Genomic DNA, 18,335 nt, shown 5'->3' on the forward strand with positions numbered 1-18,335 from the left:
CAAAATAACCATAAAAATTATCATAATGAAAATTAAACGAGGACGTTAGGGCACACTGGCGCACACACTGACAATAGGTAATGAAAAAAGAAAGCCTCTTGGCCCAATATCATCCCTAGTATTTTGCGCATATGGCTATACTTTAAAGAAGTCTTTTAGGGCAATGCAAGCGGTTTTTATGTGCCACTAACTGGCCAGTATTGTGCCAAGACACAATGGATGACTTCCCACAGCCCTAAGATGAAAGTGGATCGGTTGCCTTCGCTGGGGGCAAAATAACGCTTGCTATTACATTCTTACTTCAATAAAGGTGAATAATCCTTCATTGTACCTGCGAACAAGCAAGCAGCAGAGCACGCATTGCCATTTCCATTTCAACAAGAAAAATATGACGGAGAACTTTCAAAGTGCATTGTTCACGACACTGTGAACAATTCTTAACCAGTTGGTAAAGTTATATTGTAAGCTGCATAAAGAGTCGGCAAAACTCCACTTTACGTATAATATAAAACATAAACGTAGTCTAAGTAACACAGACAAAGTAAAATGCGAGGGCAATATGACCACGCGTTAGCCTATCATTCATATATTTCTTTGACGACGCCTTCCCTGCCTGTTCTCCTGATTCGACGGTAGTGCTGCTGCCGATAATGGCATCGCCCAAGAACTTTAGTAGACCGCCATGCGGTTATAGCAGCTTACCTATCCTTAATTCCCCGCTTCTGACCACTCTTTCGGTGTCAGCACAAAAGCTAGGCAGTGACACTTAAGTCAGGAGTTGTTTTCCTGCCTTCCTCTAACTTTATTTATATTTTGTTAAATTTTTGTAGTTTTTTTTTATTTGCTATAAAGAAGCACTGATTCTCCACATCATAAATGCGAAAATACCCGTGTACTCATATTTGAGTGCACGTTAAGGAAGCCCAGGTGGTCCAAATTTCCGGAGTCCCCCACTACGGCATGCCTCATAATCAAATCGTGGTTTTGGCACGTAAAACCCCTTAGTTTAATTTAATCATCATCTCAACACAATCTGCCATCAATAAAGATGTCGAGGGCACAAATGAATTTATAAATGGAACAGGGAGTAAAGCTACTATTAGCCTGTTTCATAGAATGCGATTATGAGGCGATACCCGATTCTTGTCGTTTTGTCGGGCAGGTGCGTAATAACTATTCTGCCTTTACGGTAGTATGGCGCTGCCCTGAGCATAAGGTGCCAATATTTACGTTTGCAGTTACAATGAACAGAGGAATGCTTCAAGACCGGTTCTATAGAAGCAGTTGGGGTCTGCTTGGAACGCTGGCAAGGCTACATTTGTAGCTACCTGGAAAGGCTGAATAGACGCTAAGGCATCGATTTATGGCTGCTATAGCCTGTTCACCTAAACCATTTGCTGCAAAATACTAAGACGCCGTTGACGGCAAGGTGGTTCAATGTTTTCTAGCGTTTTCCTGCCGTCGACAACATGGGTATGTAGACCCATATATATATATATATATATATATATATATATATATATGGAAGACGTAGTTTGTTTCTTGGATCATATGAGACAATGTGGGCAATCTTTTGTAGCTTTATCTGGCTTCAAAAAACCCGAGATCCGCCCAGTTCTGGAATGCTGCGGCATAATTGTTAATGCATTTTCAAGAACAGGTGCAAGAACGGCAAGTTTTGCACACCGAGTAGATTACAGACTCACAATTTTTTTTTCAAAATGTAACAGCATTTACTTCCACATGACGGCTATGTGAATTTGCAATGGCTATTTTTAGTACGAGGTCCGCATTTCAACAGAGGTCCACGGATGACCGGTTACTTTAAATTCAAATAATTGAAGTTCACTTACTAAGTGTGTTATCATTCCTTTCAAATCAGCCATCTTTAAATTATATGTTAGTCACTTGTGATTCGTGCAGAGCATAAAATTTACATGTTTATAACATCAAAACGTAAGGACGGCGTTTAAGGTACGAGAGATTGTTTTTTTTTTTTTCTGTGGTCGTATAATAATCTCCTTGGGATGCCTACATCTGCAGTTCAAAGGGTAGCCCGAAATCTGGTGAGTGATGGACACTGGGATGCCTACATCTGTAGTTCAAAGGGTAGCCCGAAATCTGGTGAGTGATGGACTAGATGTGAAGATGTCTTTCGAAAAAAAAAACAGCTTTAGTAGGCGTTCTGACACCGTTGCGCATGCGAAAGTGGCAATTATAGGAAAAAACTTGATAAGGGTCCCACCCATGATCACACGAAGTGGGTGTACACCACAGAGCTTTTGTGCCGAAACCTTTTGTTTTGAGTGGTTCTGTATTAAACTCTGATGAGTAATGCCACTTGTGTATGAGGAGATCATGGCTTTAATTTTACCTACACAGCCTAGCTTCAGGTAACACTGTCAAAAACAAGGGACGAGTGTTCATTGTTAAATTTCTGACACTTGAAATACATGATAATGTTACTAGCACAAGCATTGCAGAAGCGACCAAGTGTATTAATTTTAAACTGCGTCCAACTCCTTTGAACGAAGCTGATGTGTATTTTTAATGAAAAACGAAGGTACATAGAGAACATATAGGCCAAATAATGTCGTCAAAGTTGCGCATGCTTTGTTGATTTCTGGTAGTGACACCTGCCACAAGGTCTTGCACAGATTAAGAAAAAAAAAGCAGATGTGTGTTCCAATTTCATCGATAAAACATTAATTCCGTAGCATAAGAATGAGAATGAACTGCGTTTGGTTGTTGAACAATCAGCAATAAATACACAGGAAACCTTCCTCGCCAACCTTGGTGGCTATGGACCCGCACTCGATGTTGCGTGCATACCGGCGCAGGCAGCCACATTCGGATAAGGGCGAAATGCAAAAACTCTTATGTACACCGATTTAGAAGCAAGTGAGATAACCTCATATGGTCAAAATTACTCTAGAGCACCACGCTAAGGCGGTCCTCATATTCAGCTCTTGAATGCGGCCCGTGCAACACCAGATCTAAATAAAATAATTACATGGGCGCAAACTGTCTTCTTTATTTGTAGCGATGATGAAAGGTACAGCAAAGAGAGACACAGATGCGTGTTTTGCATTGAACTCCAGCATTTACTGAAGATTTTCATTTAGCATCGCCTTCCCTTTTTATAGTTATGAAGTGAGCTTTTTCCCTGAACATTTACATCGTATAGATAAAGCGGAACCTAAAACGTTGCAGTCTTTTCTCCGTAGATTGGGATAGAGTTGCAAAGTTATTCGTTTTCCGACATTCGTAGGGTTCAAAATTCAAAGTTTAAGTTCCTGTTATTTTGATTATATGAATGCACAACATATAAGCACCCAAGCACGCGTATAGCCACCTCTGCATTGTTGATTTCTTGGTCAAGAGATACCCTATATGTCCGAGAAAAACTTCACATCGGGGCCAGAAACATGATGTCGTACTGCACATTGTCTAAAACGAGCGAACCAACTTCCGCACCTCAAAATTTTTACTGTAATTTAAGACGGGCTTATTCACAGCGTTTATACTTGTGCCATTTGTAATCACGCAGAAGAACTGGCCGCCGTTGGAATTCTTGGTTAGCATTGCTTTTCTTCAGTATGGTGGCCGAAGCTCAGCAGTCTACTAGGGCTAGCAAGCAGTGTCCTTTTACTCCAACCTTTATATGCACTAATCTTGAAGAAATCAATGTCGTTTTTTTCATTACCGGTGATACTTCGAGTCCACATTTATATTTTTGGTCGCATTGAACTATAATTCTTAGTTATTGTCTGGAGCCATAGACTTGACGCTGAGTGTCCACCTCGGCTGCGAAAAGACGTGGGTTCCGAGCCACGTTACCGAGAGTAACCCAATGGATAGGTAAACGCGCACTTGCGTCCTACGCCCCAGACTCCGCTTTCGGTAAGGTGACTTGTACAGTGGGAGAAGCCTGTGCGATACTTATTTTATCAAATCTTTTAGGCACAAGAAAAACCTTGAAAAGTGGGGTCGCGGCCACTTCCATAGTCGCATTTTACTATAGAGCACCCAAAACACCTATTATGTGTAGACGACCTCGAGCTGAATAGGATACTTAATTTTCAATTGTTGAGATCTGATAACGACCGAATACCAGGCCGGGAGTGCGCTTGTACCTATGTTATTGGGAATTCCCAGCGACATAGCTTTTCTGCCCCCACGGGCCGAGGTGGTTTGCCTACAAAGACGCATTCCTTAGCTGGATAATGGGTGCCCAAATATCATGCCTGTTCATCACATTAGGATCCTTTTTCTGGGTGATAACGCCCACGCTTAGCCAAGCACCCGGCCAGGACACGTCTTAGCCCATTAGAAATGCTGGTGGATTTACGCGGCCCCGGAATTTAGATCCAGTATCTCTCGCATGCGTTTTGGATGCTCAACCACTAGGCCACCGCTTATGTCTGGCCGCCCTTTCCGTGTTGTTACTGATCATCACGCCCTCTGTTGGCTTTCCTCACTGAAGGACCCTACTGGACGACTTGGTCGTTGAGCGCTGCACCTTCAGGAGAACTCTTGCTTAGTTATCCAAACGTTTGGGCGCCTGTTTGGCCGACTGCTTGTCCCGCTACCCTGTTGACCAGCCAGACGGATAGGAAATCGAACCTAGCCTCTGCGTTATGTCCATGTCTCAGTTTGTCCAGTTTGGTGACGAACAACGTCGTGATGCTTCTTTGCGATCGCTCATTGACCGGCTAGAATCCGCACCTAACGACGCCTCACTGCGCATGTTCGTCCTCGTGAATGGCACACTTTATCGTCGTAACGTCCAGTCCGATGATCTTGAGCTGCTTCTCGTTGTGCCAAAACATCTGCGTTCAACGGTCCTGCATGAGCTTCACGACGAACCAAATGCTGGTCACCTTGGCGTACCCCGCACGTACGGCCGTGTCCGGCGCCGCTTCTTTTGGCGCGGTCTCGCCTAGTCTGTTCGACGTTACGTGACCTTCTGCGATAAAGACCAACGTCGGAAACGTCCTGCCACACCTCCTGCTGGACTACTTCAACTGCTCTCCGTCTCGACCGAACCATTCTTCCGTGTTGTTTAGACCTTCTCGGTCCTTTTTCTGAGTCAAGATCCGGAAACAAGTGGGTCGCCGTTGCTATCGATTATGCGACAAGGTATGCAATCACTCGAGCTGTCCCCACCAGCACTGCTACTGACGTTGCCGATTTTTTGCTTCACGCTGTTATTCTACACCATGGCGCCCCTAGCCAATTGCTCACAGATCGAGGCCACGCATTTTTATCCCGAGTAATCGACGATATTTTGCGCTCCTCCTCAACGCAGCACAAATTAACCACTGCCTGCCATCCCCAAACAAATGGCCTCACCGAGCGCCTAAATCGCACCCTCACGGACATGCTCTCAATGTATGTTTCATCTGACCACCGTGACTGGGACCTGGCGTTACCTTACGTGACCTTCGCCTACAATTCATCGCGTCACGATACCGCCGGTTATTCACCCTTTTATATGCTCATTGGCCGTGAACCGACATTACAAATGGACAACCTACTTCCGGCTGCTGCCGCGCTGCCTAGTGAATACGATATGCACGTGAGGCCATCGCTCGTGCCGATGATGCGCGTCAGATCGCCCTCTCTAGGCTGTCAGACTCGCAAGCGACCCAGAAGCGCCTCTATGACAGCCGGAATCACGACGTTCGCGTCTCACCCGGTGCCTTAGTTCTCCTGTGGTGTCCATTCCGTCGTGTTGGCTTGTCCGAGAAGTTATCTCGGTACGCGGGTCCTTACCAAATCGTCCACCACGTCACGGACGTCACCTACGAGATTGTTCCCGTCTCTCCGACTTTGCCGCCTGTGATCGCTCCCAGTGACATAGTTCACGTCAGCAGATAAAAACATACCACCCTCCTTTAACGACAATGTTTGAAGTGCGCCGAGACGGCGCTTCTACCACCGGGGGCAATGCTACGAGAGAGACATTCTGCCTGGGGCAGACCACAAAGAAGACAGTTCTGTCGGGTGCTGGTGGCTGTCCACCATCTCGGCTACTGTGTCTCTCACGAAATGTAAATACAGTGTAAATAGTCCCGCCTTGTGTCGTTTTACGTAACAATATGAACACTGCATGTGATGTTTCGTGGTCGTTGATAATTGCACACAAAAGTACTCATTTCTTTAGTTTTAATGCGTTTTGTGAAGAACATGGTTCACGTTAACTGTACGCTTTCCTTTTGCGTCAGAATTTGAAGTATGTCTCTGCTTTCTCGCGTTGCAATCGCACAGATTGGTGCACAGAAGCAGCTGTAAACTATAAGACTATAAGTCAGACACCTTTCCTTGCTTGAACGAATTGTAACACAGCTGTGCTGATCCTGCCAGCTGGTGCCACAGTTTGCCCGCAAGAAAGAGCCATCGTAGTACCTGTCGGTTCGGGATATCTGCACTGAATCACCGCGTCCCTCACATCGCGCAAACACGTATCCACGTGTTGTAAGACTGGACGCCGAGAAACTCCTGTGAAATGCTAATCGCATTGAAAAAAGGAAGGCACGAACACGCACCAAGACCCCACCGTGGTCTAGACTGAGTGTGTGGCGCACGCTGCAGCTTAACGCCGTGGGGCGCCTAGACACGGCACTGCGGAAACATCAGACCTAGGGTTACTGTATATGGCTCCAGTTATACACAGCAACTCTAAGCAGGCCGAGGGTAAGCTACAACGCCGACAAAACCCTTGAGTTCAAAAGGGCGTAGCGAACGCGTATCGTGACCGCCAATAACATGCCGCAATACAGGAACGCGAGGCCGACGCAAGGTGACGACGTCGATAAGACACTGTAGTTCGAGCCGATGCTGCGCGCAGTCTGCGAGTTCTTTCCTTCCATGTGTGTACGTGCACATCTCGCCACGCGTGTTTACTTGGCCAACTTATGTTTACTTCAATTCATACAGCGACAAAGGTACGAGCCTTGCTTCGTGTAATATTTTAACTTGTTGCACTTGCATTCATTGTTTCTTCCATATGGCGAAATTGTGATTTCTAAATAAATAAATCAATGAATCCCTCCAATGGCCGGACTCGAACAGAGGACACGTAGCACAGAAGCCTCTATATGAGGCAGCTTCTACATGCGAAGCCCAATATTAGGCCGCCTAAACAGCTGTCTTATACTGGGATCATTGATTTAACATCTTAAATCCTGAAAATTATTTTAAATAATTAACACGTAATGACACGTCAAATTGTGTACTGATGCCGAAAACAGTGGAGTAAAACAATTCTCAAAATTTAAGTTTGTACGAACTCGCAGCCAATTGGGCCGAATTGAAATAAGAAAAGAGAAAGTCAGCAATTTATTACTCAATTATTTTAGGTTTTACGCGCTAGAACGCCACAGTGGAGGAAGATAACTGTGACCACCTGGCATTCTTGAACGTGCACCAACTTCACCAGTGACCCCCATCACAAATGCGTCTGCCGTAGCCGGAATATGATGCCACTACGGCAACACGACGGGTAGACAGCAACAAAGCTGCTGTGCTGCAGGCGGGAGGAAATAATTTTGGAATTTCATAAGCTTTATTGATGTGGACTTTACGTATGAAAAGATTCCATGTAAAAAGGTGAAATAATGCCAATATTGCCCATCACCTATAAGAGCTTTAGCTGCTAGCGCAAATTGCAGTTTTCTGGGAATGTCTGATTCTCGGGGTAAAAAAGGGAACCTGCATTGTTGCCGAGGACAAGTGTTTTTGGCGCTTCAGGCCGCATTACACAGATCGCGGATGATTTCGCGAACGGAAAAGACTATATAATTGACGAGAATCACTGCAGCGCCACTGTAATATTAACCTAAACACTGATAACCATGCATCCTTAAATGAGCATACATTAGGTGAAACGACATGATATGTTAAGCAATTTAAACGTGCAGGGCAGGAGTTTTCATTCATATGTCAGTGAAGACAAGCAGTTTAATGCAATCGTTAATACTTCAACGTCTCCCGGCAATTGGTTGGCAGCACGGTGGGCTTGGAGCTGAAGAGGCGACTGGGGCCCCGTTGGGACAACAGGGCTGAGCTGGAGCTGGTTGGGCGTACGGGAGTGGGCCAGCTGTTGTAGAAGAAAAAGTGCGGATTTTCGATACATTTTGCGAGGAAAGCAGACACTGCATATTTTAAGACAGATTTATTTGGCTCTTATCCACTGTTTGCGGTTCGTGAGATTTTTGCTTTTTTTATTTCGCAAGCTTTATAAACCAAGTATGAGGTAACGCTATTTTCTTTTCAGAGTCTTCAACTTTTTCATATGCTACTTATCCTCTCGAAAAAGCATTCAAAACTTGGCTTCAAATATTTCAAAAATAATCTAATCATTTGCACTTCAAGATGAAGTCTGAGTAACTCAAGCCACCTAAGAGCAATATGACGTTTATCACATTCGCCAAAAGTGTAATACTCTATTCTAATAGTTTGGTTGAACTAACAAAATATCACGCGTGTTTCGTGACCATTCACTGCAAACATTACCTTGAAATACATATTTAACAACGCACTTACCGCAGGTGCATAAGCACCTATGGCTAAATCTGCAGCTGGTCACGCAAGTAATTCGCCAAGGATACGAGCAATCTTCGTCTTGTTTCACTGTAACAAAGAAGACATAATGAATTATGACTCAATTCTTTATTTTAATTGGTAAATTCTGTCAGCAGCAGTTAAAGCACAAAAACTGGCAAGTTTAGCAATACTTCATGTTACGTAGTTTATCTGTACACCACGTATGCTAAATTATCTATTGAAGTTCAGTTGAGCGCAATTTAAAGCGAACAGAATGACAGTGAATAAGGTAGATGTTACTTTCATGAATTATAGTGAGCTAAAATATTGTGCTACAACACTTATTGAAGTTTTTTTAGAGTAAATGCAGACTGCCGAGTTATAAAACGCCGTACTGGGAGAACGACAATACACGTCTGTGACAGCGATATCTTGATTTACAGACGTCGAATGTCATACATTTTTGTGGTGTGCAATTGACAATATATATATCGGCTAAGCAATTATTACGCTTAGTGGGCTGTTCGCCTCGCAGAAGAGCAGCCCACATCGCGTCCGCGCGAAAGCAACAGCGCCATCACCCAGTCCATGCAGCGTGCTCTTTACAAACATAAAGAGAAGCGAAAACTTGAATGATCACTGAAGAGGAACGGTAACTGAACCTACCAAACTCGAGAATCTCCGTCGATCTTGTTCACGATAGCCGCCGCCGGAACGGTAACTGAACCTACCAAACTCGAGAATCTGCGTCGATCTTGTTCACGATAGCCGCCGCCGTTACAATTAACTCTGGTCATGTCTCAGCTTAGCCACAGTTGCGTAAGTGAAAGCTTACACGGCATGCAATAGTCATATCCCCCCAGGTACTTTGCGCTTCCAAGCTAGGCTTCCCCCCGATTTACTTCGAACGCTTTTCCAACCTACCATTAAGAAGCACGGAGGATGGACGCAGGGACGGGGCAAGGCGGTGGAAATCTAGACTGAGCGGCAGCTGCTTCCGTTGCCGGCGCTCTGGCGGCGTATGCTTGGGTGTATCTGTCTAGAAATGAGAAGGAGTGCAATGGCCTTGTCGCACCGTGGCATCGCATGGCCGACAACGAATAGATTGGCTGCGTCGTCCTGTGCTCGATTTTCAATTATTATTTTCTTGCGATACCATTCTATGCCTTCTTCAATCTCTTAGAATGTATTAATCAGAATATATGGGCCAATCCCGGTGGCAGCGCGGTCTGAAACATCATTTCAAAGCTCTAGTCGTCACAATGGAAGATCTGCTCGTCTTCTTAGCGTCTCCAATCCGGATGCTCTCACGCATCATTCGATTCACTGGTTTCCCGCTCACGTAGGGTCGGTCGAGGGTGCTCCCCCGAACCTCAATGAGTCTGCTCACGAGGCTGCGCGCGACCTCACCGACCGCGCTTCCTCTGTAAGGAGAGCCGACACCCCTCCCCCCTACGGCCACAGGGATGCTCCCGCTACTCACAACGAGGTGACAAAACTTTTTTACATGTCCAGAAGGGTCTTTCCACCCCCTCATCCCAAATTGAATAGGGCGCAAGCTGTTTCGCTTAGACTTTTACAGACCGGCACATATCCGTGTCTGGCCGTTCTGCACGAAGTTTACCCTGACGTATATCGCGACGACGCCTGCCCATCCTGTGGGCAGACCTTCACTCTAGCACACATGCTCTGGGAGTGCGGGTCGAGATACCCCAAGTTCAGAAAGAATGAGTGGGACTCGCTTCTGCGTAGCCCCGCTCTAGACAAGGAAATCCTGGCTGTCCGGCGTGCCCGTGACCGGGCCGGTGGGCTAGACCTGCCGGTCGCGACGTGGGACTAGCCGGGTGCGCGACGAGTTCGCGTCCTCGCCGGATCTGTAATAAAAGTTATTTCACTCACTCACTCAAGTGTCACGTGACACATGCACCGGGTGTTTCAAAGAGTGACTTTGATACGACAGAAGTATGCGTGTGATCGTGGTCTAATAATTATATAACTGGGCTGTTGTGCTTGACGACACAGCTTCCATCCCACCATTGGTAAGGCGTTTCTTTCCATAATATAGTCGGACATTCACCTAGTTCACAGATATATAACGGAAAACTGAAAGTGTGTAATAGTAGTAGCACGTCACAGTGTGAACTATATCAGAATTTTGTAGCAAATACGAGGTACGGAAACGTCCCTTTGATCGTAGTTCATACAATATTAACTAGAGAGAACTCTGGCACTGGTATCTACGGGAGCAGTAAGAAGGGGGGTGGAGCCAGCAAGGGATTAATGATGGTACTGTGAATTTGCGTAAACTTCGTCCTTCTGGTATTACACGGCTTCGTGACTTTGCAAACGCATCTTTTACAAGAAGACATCGTGTTATAAATACTTAGTGAACTTTATTAGAATTGCTCCATTGCAGGATACGAACACAGTAGCTCCTAGGCAAAAGCCCAATATTGAAAATATTAAGTAAAACGCAAAATCGTAAAAGCTAAATGTAAATCGAATAAACGTAAATATTGTTTTGCATTCTCAAAAAAATAGTGTGCATCTGCTAGTAAATCGCATTTGTAACCTTTAAAATTCAATTCTGTGTAGGCATTCACAAACAGAAAGGGCTAAAGATCGAACGCAGCTAACGCTTCCACTGTTTAGATTTCTGCGCAAATTGACGCTGCTTGGAAGCGAGGAACCGATTGATTACGTTGGAGATGCAAGAATCTCACACTGGCTTTCCGCGTTTCATAGATTAGTTATCTTGCGAAATGTGAGGATGTAATAACAATCTAAAGAATACATCAAAATGATAATGAGTGACATAATTACGGCGTCTTCGCTTATGAACGAATTCTGCTTCCAAGGTAAGGTTCAGAAAAATTGTAGAACTACAGGCTCCAGAAACTTATGTGCACTAAATGGGAATGGCGGCTCGTGCCATGCAGAAGACATGCATCTTTTATTGCGGCGTTATGACGAGAGAATGCATTTCGTAAAATATTCTCGTTATGCGAAAAAAGCGCACGTCGTTTCACCAAGTATGTGGTTTCACCAAGTATGTGGAGTTTATCGTTATCGTTCGTCGCTCATGGAAACACACCATAGAAATTGAGTGTAGCTATAAGAAGGCTGACGATTTGGAGGCACTGAAGACTGACAGGATCATAAGAGCAGGTGATGCTGTAGGTGGGCGCGTTAGAGCTTTATAAGTGCGAAGAAAATAATAGCGCCGATAACCTACACCGGATGTCACCAGAGAGGCCTGCTTTTCCCGGTGCGGCCATACTGGAGTGCGTGTTTTCCACAATAGTTGAAATCTGCATTTCAACCAACTAGCCCCGTCTTATTAGGCATAACCATTCACCCTAAAAGATCGTCTCTTAAGTTTTGTACCTGAGTAGATGCAGCTTAGGAGTATTTCTGCACACAAAATACAGTTGAATGCTAATATCAGGTTTGTATGATAGGAAACAATGGCCTTGGAGTCTCAGACATATTAGCAGGTAATAAATACATCCTTACAGTGCGAGAAAGTGAAGATTACAGAGCGCCATTGGAAGCAATAAATGGTAAAGTGACGCACTGCAGTCTATACTGTTGATCTCTTTTAAGCATTATGTGCTGCTTTGGTAAAATACAGTTTTTTTTGTCGACAGCAAGAATAAAATACACAGTTTTCCTGTGACAACTAAGCTCGAACGCAAGAAGACTATTTTAACGCAGGTACACTCTGAAATAAAAGAATAACCGATATGAGGGACAGAGCCCTATGTTCCCACTTTTATTTCTTATTAGCCGTTTATCTAAGCATCAACTACCTGAGGCGCAAGCCTAGTTAGTGGCTCTAGAGTTGTGCGGCTGAGCTCGAGGTCAGGGGTTTGATTCTTGCCCTGGCGGATGCATTTTCCTGTGGGCGAAGTGCAAAAATGATCGCATACTTAGAATTATGAGCAATGTTAATAATTCCAAGTTGACCAAATTCACCCGCAGCGCCACACTACGGCGTGCTTCAAAACAATATCATGTGCTTGGGACGCAAAACCAGTGGATTTTTTTTAATTGCCCTGCAACTTTCTTCGTGGAAATCGCATACTAACCATACCGAATTGTTCCGACTAAGCTCCAACGGATAAGTAAATGTGAGGCTCTGTAGCGTGTTGTTATTACTTCCGCCTCACTTTACTCTGCGCTTCCCGTCAACTACATTGATTATAAGCGACCAGCCACTTGAAGAAACGGTTGCTCCAAGCGTGATGTAATTAACTAAACATGTCAGTAACGACCCTCCACGCTTTGTGAATTTCCTCTTTCCTCCGCTCCATTCCTGCGTCAGCTACGAGTGGTAACTGTAAAATTCAACGAGATGTCGCAAGCCGATCGCGACAAAAAGAAAGAGTTATGTATGGTATTTGCTTAAAAGTCAATTGCAACGAAATTTTTGACCGCGTAAGAGAGAACCGCCTCCAACGTACGTTTTAAAGGCGAGGTGATCTGTCACAAAGAGGTCCTAAGAAAACCGCCTCAATTAATCTTCACCGGAAGAGACATGGTACCTAGCAAGTACAGCGCTACGCACGACCTCTAAAAGTACGGGGCACCCCATAACTGACTGCCTGCCGAGCCCTGTAACATCTCCGAGGCAACGAATAGAACTGGCGGCATCGCGCCAGCGCCAGGTGAATCTGTCGTCTGGTTGCGTGCTATGTAATTGCTGCTAATATAAAAACTTGCAATTACCAGTCCTGCAGCTTTGTCAGTATTCCTTACATGGTATCTACTACTCATTTATAACCTATTGAGAGAAATTGAAATTTTGCTGCAGTTGGCCTTTGACAAGTCTACCGGATTACTTGAAGTTCCGATGGCTCGATTATTGCCACTAGAGAATTCCTAAGTCTAAACTTCTTCAATGACAACTGTGGAATGCACCTACAGCGACGGTTTTATGTGCACCCTAAATGAACGCGTACTTGTAACTAATGTACCAGGGTATACATATTAACAGGGGAGCTGTTTAAGCCGGCCGTTATTCCGTCAGTCGTCCACAAAAAATGTGGGCGGATCCTGGCGGTAGTGCAGAAAGGGTCCAAGCGCAATGGCACATTCCCCTGTAACTAGCGAAGATGAGCATGGCTAAATCTAGCTAAGCATGGCCGGGACTACTTAAGCTCAGTCAGTCATCGATAGAGATTCGATAGCCAATTATAACTAATCGATAATCGATCAATAATCAATAAATTTCGGAAACTGCTGGGGATGACTTGGAAGTGCTTCGCCTAGCCCAAATACGTAGCCTATACCTTGCGGTAGCCAATCGATAGCCAAGCAATAGCTAATCCATAATTTATCAATTATCAGTAAATTTCGGAAAATGATGGAGATGACTTGGTAGTGCTTAGCCTAGCCCAAATGCGTGGCCAATACCTTGCGATAGCCAATAGATAGCCAATCAATAGCTAATCAATAAATAATCAATAAATCCTGGGAAATTCTGGGGCTGACTTGGTAGTGTTTAGCCTAGTCCAAAAGCCAGGAATATAGCTAGGCGCCCTTCAGCTCCGCTGTCTCTTTAGCATTGCGCCCCCAGTGCAAGCTACGGTAGTTTTTTTAATTGGCTAAGGATTATAATGCTACTTGTCCACAGTGAAGCTAATGACACAAGATGCTGTTTATAATTGACGGTTTTTCAAAACTAAACCTAAGCTAAGTCAGTTTTGATAAAACGTGATACACTTTTGGTGACACAGAACATTGCAGTCTTAAAATCCGGTAAGTAGTCATGACATTCTCGTGCAATTTGTCTCTTGCGAAGCCATAGCCACCGTGTGCAATCGACTCACTTGGAGCACGAAGATAATTTTGAGTACCTAAATATTGTAGAATATTGTCCCATTGAAGTGACGGTTAAAATCACAGTAGCAAAAACTGAATCTCGATGGGGACTCTGTATTGGGCGAACCTATGCACAAAAATTACAGGTCACACTCGAACCACAATGATAGCGCGGAGCACAGTCGGCCGTCATCGAAAATGTGATCCGCGGGTTAAGTGTGATTACTTTTATACAACACTCGTCGAAGGTTTCAGAGTAATAGCTGGTACCCATGTGCCTTCCAGAAAGTACTACACAATTCGCATCGGGCATACGATCAGATTACACAAGGTTGGTAGCAATAGACAACGGATAGAACCACGAATAACATTGGGCAAACTTCCGATACAAGCAGGCGTGTTCTGCAAGGAGCAATAACGTTTAACATTACTTAGCCGCTGAAAAGCGGCCACCGGAGAAAGATAAACAAGTACACGTGTCAACATTGAATCATTTGCTAGGCGCTTCCTTGCTTCTATTGAATGATTGAGCTATCTGTATATTTATGTATACAGATTTCACGAGAGAACGTTGAAAATGCAAATTTTAATATACAGGGTTTGAATGAGAGATAAAACATTGCGTGTAAACGGGACCACATTTGCGCTTCTGGTATTTCACTGCAATACCACCGCATTGTGGTGCACGCTGGGCCCCATTCAGCTGAATTAGGCACGTTTTTATTAAGCGATCAAATCGCTGAGCAGTTTCTATAACATGACGACACACAGGTGGATATAGAGCATCCATTTACAACAATACCGACGAATGAAATAACTAGGTAGCTAAGCCATAAATATATTTTTGAAGGAAATAAGTGGAAATTGGAAATTCTTGTAGCACTTACCACATGTACATGCACAGGAGCTTCCTTTATTTAAACAGGTGGCCTTTTCTCCGCAGGCGCAACTAATTTTTGGGCAGGACACCATTCCTTTAAAAGAAGAGGAAAACAGTCATGTAACTCTGTAGATAAAACTTTTTTGTTCATTTTTTTCGTGAAAGTTGTTTGTTGACACTTCTGAAATGCTCACCTGTGCAGGAAAATGTCGCATGTGCTTTACATTCAAATACAAAACGCGCAATAGTGTGTTGCGAAAGTGGGACGATAACTGCGTTTTACTTATATTTTTTATCGTCAATACTGTAGATTTTTAGGTGTTCTTAAAAATCTATTCCCTGCAATGGCAGTATGCGGTGAGTCGGCGTTGCCATATTGCCAGTGCCCAGAAGCCTTAGTGAAAAAGTAGACTGCCAGGAACCCAATTCTACCAAGTGCCCACTGTGAGCTCTAATTGACTTCTTATAGTTTACGCAGACGTGTTATTGCCAGATCTGCCTCTTGCAAAAACAGGACGCCTAGAGCTTGACGAAGGGACGTATCTGCATGGATTTGCAAGTTTGCACGAATTAATTGTTAGGCTAGTTGGTCGTGCATTCCTGATTAGTTTAACTCTATAAGGCCCAGTGATTCCAAAAGGTATCATCAATTTAGTAGCTCAGTGGGCAACCCCGGATTAAGAAAAAAGGTTGTTCTTAAGCTACAACTCATATTTAGCCCTTGCTCTACATATGCTGGCAAGCTGGTAGACTCAAGGAAGTGCTGCCACCTCTCAACGAAAAAATAAAAGAAACGCTTGCAGTGTTCCCACCATTCGCTGAGATCCCCTCTTCTTTTTCACCGTGCAGAGCTATGACAATTGTTTTATTTTTCTCTCGAACGCTGGGACTTTGACTATTAGGTTTTATGCTATCTCTTCGCAGTAAATTTATTCGGGGAAAAGTATTTGCGGGTACCGGAGAACTTTGCGAATCTTGATGATTCCAAATGGAATCATTGGGACGTAGCGGCCCCGACTACTCACGCGAAACATTTTCGATGAACGTTACCTCACTGACTAAAGCGCGTGTTTGTCCGTGCTCAAATGGCGTTTTCATGCCGTACTTGGCCATGTTTTGGGCGCGTGTTACCTGATGGATCATTATCGCGTGAAGAGCCTGTACTGTTGGTGGAGCCTTGCTCTGCTTTTTGTGATTTTATGCTCTTGATATGAGTTTATGCCGTGTAGATAAACGTTTTTGTGGAAATCTCTTCGTAATACGGAAATATTTTTTTTTTCAGGAGAGATGGCAACAATTAGCACATGCTAGTTTTATGGGAAAAAAATTGCCCGCCAATCCACCCTGTGAAGGTGGTTGGAAAGCGAAGCTTTTTGCGCCACCCTCACGGTGACTGCGGCGCACTTGATATTTCACACACTACAACGTAACTTTAACCACGCCTTTATTATTACTTACTTCACAACAATGTTCACTACTGCTTTATGATCGGTGTGATATACAACACTAGACTACCCCATAGTGGGGTAGTCTAGTGTTGTATATCACACCGATCATAACCCAAGCATCACACCGTGAAACCCAAGCAGTTACTAGGCTGGAAGGGTTTCGAATAACGTCAACCCTCTTTCAAGCAGCTGCATAAGCTTTGCAACAGCGGCAATCTAATCTTAGGGACCGCGCCGAGCCTGTTTCCGTTGTTTGCCCGCAGCCCTTATCATCCATCATGTTAGCTCATCACTTTGAAGCTTGTTTTTGTGGTTTTTCTTGCGAAAACGAGTGCTTAGTTGTACGCTTAATGCCTGAATTCAAGTAAGCTATACTGCTATACCTGCAATTGTTAGCGGTTCGTCGGGATCGTTTTTCGCTTACAACGACGGACACGACAGAACCCTTGGCTGGTAGAGGTACAAAGCTTCGCTTTAAAAGAAAGAAGTCCAGAAGATTGTGCTGATCCCTCGAGGAGACATTGATTCGTCCGACGAAAATAAAGTCATCGCGCAAACTAGAAAAAATAGAGAAGAATGTGCTTTTACTCCCGCATTCGACGCGAGAAGTGTGGCACACATCTCTGCCTCAACAAAGAAAAGAATTGCTTCAAAGAGTTTTATCTAAAATAGACTTTTCAGGTATTGCTTGAAACAACGCACTTCAAGTCCACCAAGTCCCACTCATTCCATTTGGAGTCATTAAATAAGTTTTGATTGAAAAGTGTGAGCACAGATTTGTTCATTTTTTTCTACCCCGATCAAGAACATCTCAAATTGTAAAGGCCAATTTTTTTTACATTGAACAGAAATAATTTGGGCCTAAATGGGTTAATTAATGCGGAAAAGGACTACGCACAAAAGAAGACCAGGAAAAATACAAGCGCTTCTACGCGTTTAACATGCGCATTGACATTACAAGCTGATAAGTTTGCGAAACTGCCACTGTAGGCATCAGAAAACCGTAAATATAGCGCACTACCTCCCAAATATTGCGGCTCCTAATGATTAAAGCAGAATGAGCATGGTTCAACTATGAGTAGACAATTCAGCAGCTGTATTACACATACGTTCTCCACTCTCCATGTCAATCCTAATTAAATAGCTAAGTTCAGCAGCATCAGACAATACAATTTATTAACTGGACATTGTTTCACTGTGCGCATTCTCGTCATGTCTATTCCGGGTCTCCTTACTAATTACATGATTTATTCATTCTCTATTTATTCAATGTTCAGTTATAATGAAACCGAATATGTGCTATGGTCTGTTGCCTCAATAATTTTCAGAGTAACGGTAATTTGACCCGGTCTCGATGTTTCTATGTTCTCGTTCTTTGTGAATTGCTTAGAAATTATTTGCTAATCGAAAAATTGTGCAGACCCCACGTATTGTGGGAATATTTGTCATGTGCACTCTTTTGCAGGCAGCTGGCTATGCAAGCCCTCTGTGGCGTACCTCGAAGCGTTACAAGGTTGACAAATGTGTTTCCGTAAAATTAGCATTTGTGTGTGTGACGTAAGTACCTTGAACTATAATTAACGCACTAGCGCATGTTTGTGACGACGGCAGCAATACGACGACCATGGCAA

At 44.1% G+C, this 18,335-nt stretch overlaps 1 protein-coding gene across 4 annotated transcripts in view; it reads right to left on the bottom strand.

Moving 5' to 3' along the window:
• Nucleotides 1-7,947: 7,947 nt before the first annotated feature.
• Nucleotides 7,948-18,335, bottom strand: part of LOC119459510 (uncharacterized) — a 47,543-nt gene continuing 37,155 nt past the window's right edge. For all 4 annotated transcript variants that reach the window (XM_049670619.1, XM_049670621.1, XM_049670620.1 and 1 more), the window contains exons 6-8: nucleotides 15,264-15,350; nucleotides 8,551-8,637; nucleotides 7,948-8,104 (exon numbers count right to left, since the gene is read on the bottom strand). In XM_049670619.1, the coding sequence (XP_049526576.1) occupies nucleotides 7,986-8,104; nucleotides 8,551-8,637; nucleotides 15,264-15,350 (293 nt within the window). In that variant the 3' untranslated portion in view covers nucleotides 7,948-7,985. The remainder of the gene's footprint in view (nucleotides 8,105-8,550; nucleotides 8,638-15,263; nucleotides 15,351-18,335) is intronic.

The sequence above is a fragment of the Dermacentor silvarum genome, chromosome 7 (genome assembly GCF_013339745.2).
Source record: "Dermacentor silvarum isolate Dsil-2018 chromosome 7, BIME_Dsil_1.4, whole genome shotgun sequence".
In the NCBI taxonomy this organism is placed as follows: Eukaryota; Metazoa; Arthropoda; class Arachnida; order Ixodida; family Ixodidae; genus Dermacentor; species Dermacentor silvarum.